The sequence below is a fragment of the Glycine soja genome, chromosome 7 (genome assembly GCF_004193775.1).
Source record: "Glycine soja cultivar W05 chromosome 7, ASM419377v2, whole genome shotgun sequence".
In the NCBI taxonomy this organism is placed as follows: Eukaryota; Viridiplantae; Streptophyta; class Magnoliopsida; order Fabales; family Fabaceae; genus Glycine; species Glycine soja.
The window spans coordinates 3,690,640-3,695,035 of record NC_041008.1 but is presented as its reverse complement, the minus strand read 5'-3'; the positions used below and the strand labels follow the sequence as shown (position 1 = coordinate 3,695,035).

The following is a 4,396-nucleotide window of genomic DNA, read 5'->3' as shown; positions in this document are numbered from 1 at the left end:
ATTTTATTATTTTTCATTTTTATTTCCTTAATTTATTTTTTATCCTTTGCAATAAACATCTCACCATTACCAGCTTAAGGAGAAAGAGAATGACTTATGTAAAATATAAATCGGCTTAAATACAAAATCTACACAAAATAATCTTTCTTCTATATCACGAGAAAAATCTTCACTATTCACAAAACATTCATTACTACCTAAAAATAAAAATTATATTACAAACTAATCATGCATTCCATATTTATTACTTTCTGTCCCTTTTTTTCCCGCATTTTTTGCGTAATAATAAACCAGAAAAGGAACCTGTGCCAGGCACGTGTGGTCTGCGCACATGATGCTTGCTGACCACTGCAGACAGCACTACCAGTAAAAACATCAACTTTACCGTTTACCTTTCCAAAACCAAAGAAAACTAGAAAACTCACCGGCTACCACTGACAAGGGCAAAACGGTAACACCATACCCCATTTCACTGTTCACCCACCCCATTCCGCGGAAAAGAAAAAAGAAAAATTCATTTTTTTTATATATATAAATACCATACAGCTCGCACCTTACACCAAACTCAATTATACAAAACCCTGAAGAAAGACACAGCCATTGTTTGTTTACTTTCCATTGATTGAGCGAAAGCTTTGTTTTTTCTGCGATCATTTTCCATTGGGTGGAAGAAAGTCTCAACCTTTAGTCGAAAGAGCAAGGATCTGAGTGAGTGAGCGATCATGTGTGGTGGTGCGATTATCTCCGACTTCATTCCAGCGGGTCCCGCCGGCGGGGCGCAGCGCGTGACCGCCGACATCCTGTGGCCGAATTTGAGGAAGCGGTTCTCGAAGTCGCTGCTGGACGATGATTTCGAGGCAGGGTTCAGAGAATTCGAGGATGACTCGGAAATCGAGGATGTCGATGATGAGGACGATGAAGAGGAGGAGGAGTTGAAGAAGAAGAAGCCCTTTGGGTTCTCTCGCTCCAACAACAAGGCTGCTTCTAAGCCTCTCTCTCGTGGTAACAACAACTCTTTCGTTGTCTCTTTCTGATTATAATAATCATCATTCTGAGAGTTTTGGTTTGGTTGTGCTTTTTTGTTTTTTAATTCTGGATTTGTGGTTTCGGTTTTGAGTTATGATATGCATTCATTTCTGTGGTGTCTGGCGTTTCTCTTGGTTGTTGTTGGTTGATGGAAAAATTGTGACTTTTTCATGCTCGTGCCTCTTTTTTTTTTTTGTCAGAAAAATTAGGATTTTTTTAACCAAAAAAATGGATTTGATGTATGGTTTTCTGGGATGTTAATTTTTGTTTTTATTTTTCAAAATATTTTTCGGTGGAGTTGGCTTTGGGAATTTTATTCAAATCGGTTTAGATCTTGTCAGTGTCTGGAAGAAAATATTTTGTTTATTGCATATTTTGTGTTTTCTTCAGGAATGTTTTAAAAATGAAGGGAACATCCTTTGTAAATTTTTTTGGGGCTGTGTGCCTTTGTACTGTGCATGAAATTTGGGGATTTTCAGTTACTGACTTTAGAGCCGTTTGTATTGGGATATGATTTTGTAGATCCAATTGGAGTTGGTTTCAGTTACTTGTTCAACCATCTCAAACAAAATTGTCATTTTTTAAAGGGTTTTTTTATGTTAATTTTGTTATTTGGTGAAGTTAAATTTTTCCCTCGCACTTAATGAGATTGGAATTTTTTTTTTTGGTTTTTTTCCTAACCTTTATAGATATGGATTATGGATATTTATCTTTTAGGCTTTTTTTCTCCTGATTGATAAAAAATGAGGGGAGCAATTTTTCCCCCCTGGCTTTGGCTTTGTGTTTTAAACATAATTCATGATCATTGGCTAGATGATTGCAGGATTTCGTTTGCGTGTGCCTTTGGGATTGATTTTGTGCTTCTAATTATGCTTTAAATTTTGGCTCTTTGTGGGCCCAATCTAGCAGGCATATGGTTGACCAAGTGTGGGTGTTATAAATTTGTATAGGATGGATTGTTTCAATTAACCTACTGCACTTCTAATTGTTAGGTCTGATCTAAGAGAGACAAGTATCGATTATTGATCTGAAACGAAAAAAATTGAGTATCCTTATATTACTGCTGTTATTTCATTAATTGTTCATTAGTTGATCCAATTTTGGCATTTCATTGAGTATATTGCTAGTTCGTTTACTTCTGTTTTGGTTATTGGTCTGGTATGTGGTTTCCTGTTTGTGGGCTAAATAATGTTGCTTGATCTAGATTGCTCACTGATTAATCCATGAAATTGAAACAATTGATGTTTAATCTCATATCTATTTGTTGTATAGGCTGGGTAAATTGATGGTAACCATATCTATTACTGAACTTAATGAAAGAACAGCCATTGTTAAGATATGTCCATTATTATCAGTTCCTTTACTCGTGTTGATGATTTTCCTTTTACCTTGTTGTGGAGTTGTCTAATAGACCTGAATGGTTTTGGAAGAAATGGGAAAATAGATGCCAATCTTTGTATGTGTGTTTTTGGTATGTGATATATTTTTTAATGATACTGCATATTTATTGTCTTTGTCCTTTAATAGTTTAATTTATGTTACTTTCCAATTATATTGTAGGAGCAACAACTGTGAAATCTGTGGAATCAAAGGGGCAAGCTGAGAAGTGTGCCAAGAGAAAGAGGAAGAACCAGTATCGCGGAATCCGCCAGCGTCCATGGGGAAAGTGGGCTGCTGAGATTCGCGACCCAAGAAAGGGGGTTCGTGTTTGGCTTGGAACTTTCAGCACTGCTGAAGAAGCTGCAAGAGCTTACGATGCTGAAGCAAGGAGGATCCGTGGCAAGAAAGCCAAGGTGAATTTCCCTGATGAGCCTTCAGGCGCTGCTTCCTCAAAACGTCTCAAGGCGAATCCAGAGGCTCAGCCAATGAAGAAAAATCTGAACTCTGTGAAGCCGAAAATAAACCAGATGTTCAATTTTGGTGACAATCTTGAGGGCTACTACAGCCCTATAGATCAGGTGGAACAGAAACCACTGGTTAACCAGTATGTTAACCGTGCCCCGTTTGCTGGAAATGGAGTTCAAGTCTCACCTGTTACTCCATCTGCTGATGTTACTGCTTACTTCAGCTCTGAGCATTCGAGCAGCTCGTTTGATTATTCTGACCTCGGATGGGGTGAACAAGTCCCCAAGACACCCGAGATCTCATCCATGCTTTCTGCTGCTCCTTTGGACGGTGAATCTCAGTTTGTGCAGGGTGCTGCTGATCAGAATCAGAAGAAGAACAACCTGCTGGATATGGCATCTGTGCAAGATGATTCTGCAAAAACTCTTTCTGAGGAGCTTGCAGACATTGAATCCCAGCTGAAGTTCTTTGAGACCCCTTCTTTTCTTGATGAAGCCTGGGCTGATGCTGCATTGGCGTCTTTGCTCAGTGAAGATGCATCTCAGGATGCTGCTGGAAACCCTATGAACCTTTGGAGCTTCGACGACCTGCCTTCCATGGCAGGAGTCTTCTGAACACCTTCATATCCCTTTTTATGTAAATAAAGCTACAAGTTAGTGATTTTTCATTCTGCCTCTAGTTTCTTTAATTTTTGCTTCTGTTCTCTTCTTAGTGGAAGCATCCCTGCATGTTTCTGAATGTATATTATTTATCATTATAATTTTCATTTGTGTATTGCTTTCAGGAATTGTGATCGTGATGTTGGTGATGGAATCCACAGCAAGAAAACCAACCTGCTTAAAGCATATGTGGAGTTTATTTATCTTGTAGCTAATGCAGTATAGGACTATATATAGGTTTTTATAGGGTATCCTTTGTGTGAAACTCAAGAGACCTCGTTTTCAGGGGATTTTCTGTTTGATGTCCATAAGGATTATCAATTATGTTATATATGGTCTGGGATACAGTCTTGACTTACAGTTTTTAACTTGGTTGTTTTCATTGTTATGGCAATTTGATTATGATTTGAGACCAGCCATTTTTCAATGCTTTGTGTGGTGGATGATTGCATATCGCCTCTATTATTTTGCTTACTGGTTACTCAGGCCATCTTTAATAGATCGTCCTTGGTGTAAAGTTTTAGCTATTAATGGATGTGGAAAAGCTTTTTTTTTTTTTCTAAACCAATGTTCTGCAATAATTGGCTTTGTTGCAGAGATTTTAAGTGTTGGAAATCTAGTTGAGAGGGAAGTTTTAAATTAATGATTTGTCATCATTGGATGAAATCTGACAAGTTCATAATCGTTTTCCGAATTACTTTTCCAAGATTGTTTTGTCAGCCTTTTCATTTTCTAAGATTTTTGAATTATTACATTTGTCTTGGAACCTCAATAATCTTTTAAGGTCTTTTGGCATTTTTTTTTTTTACATTTGCAAATTTCAAGTTCAACTATTAATTCGGACCAGCATTTTTTTCTTCTTGTTG

General features: G+C 37.5%; 1 protein-coding gene across 1 annotated transcript; it reads left to right on the top strand.

Annotated features, from left to right (window-relative positions):
- Positions 1–547: 547 nt before the first annotated feature.
- LOC114418213 (ethylene-responsive transcription factor RAP2-12-like) lies at positions 548–3,957 on the top strand. The gene is made up of 3 exons (XM_028383454.1): positions 548–1,002; positions 2,587–3,523; positions 3,656–3,957. Exons 1-2 carry the CDS (start codon positions 723–725, stop codon positions 3,483–3,485), a joined length of 1,179 nt encoding a protein of 392 aa, XP_028239255.1. The 5' UTR covers positions 548–722; the 3' UTR covers positions 3,486–3,523; positions 3,656–3,957.
- The last annotated feature ends 439 nt before the right edge of the window (positions 3,958–4,396 follow it).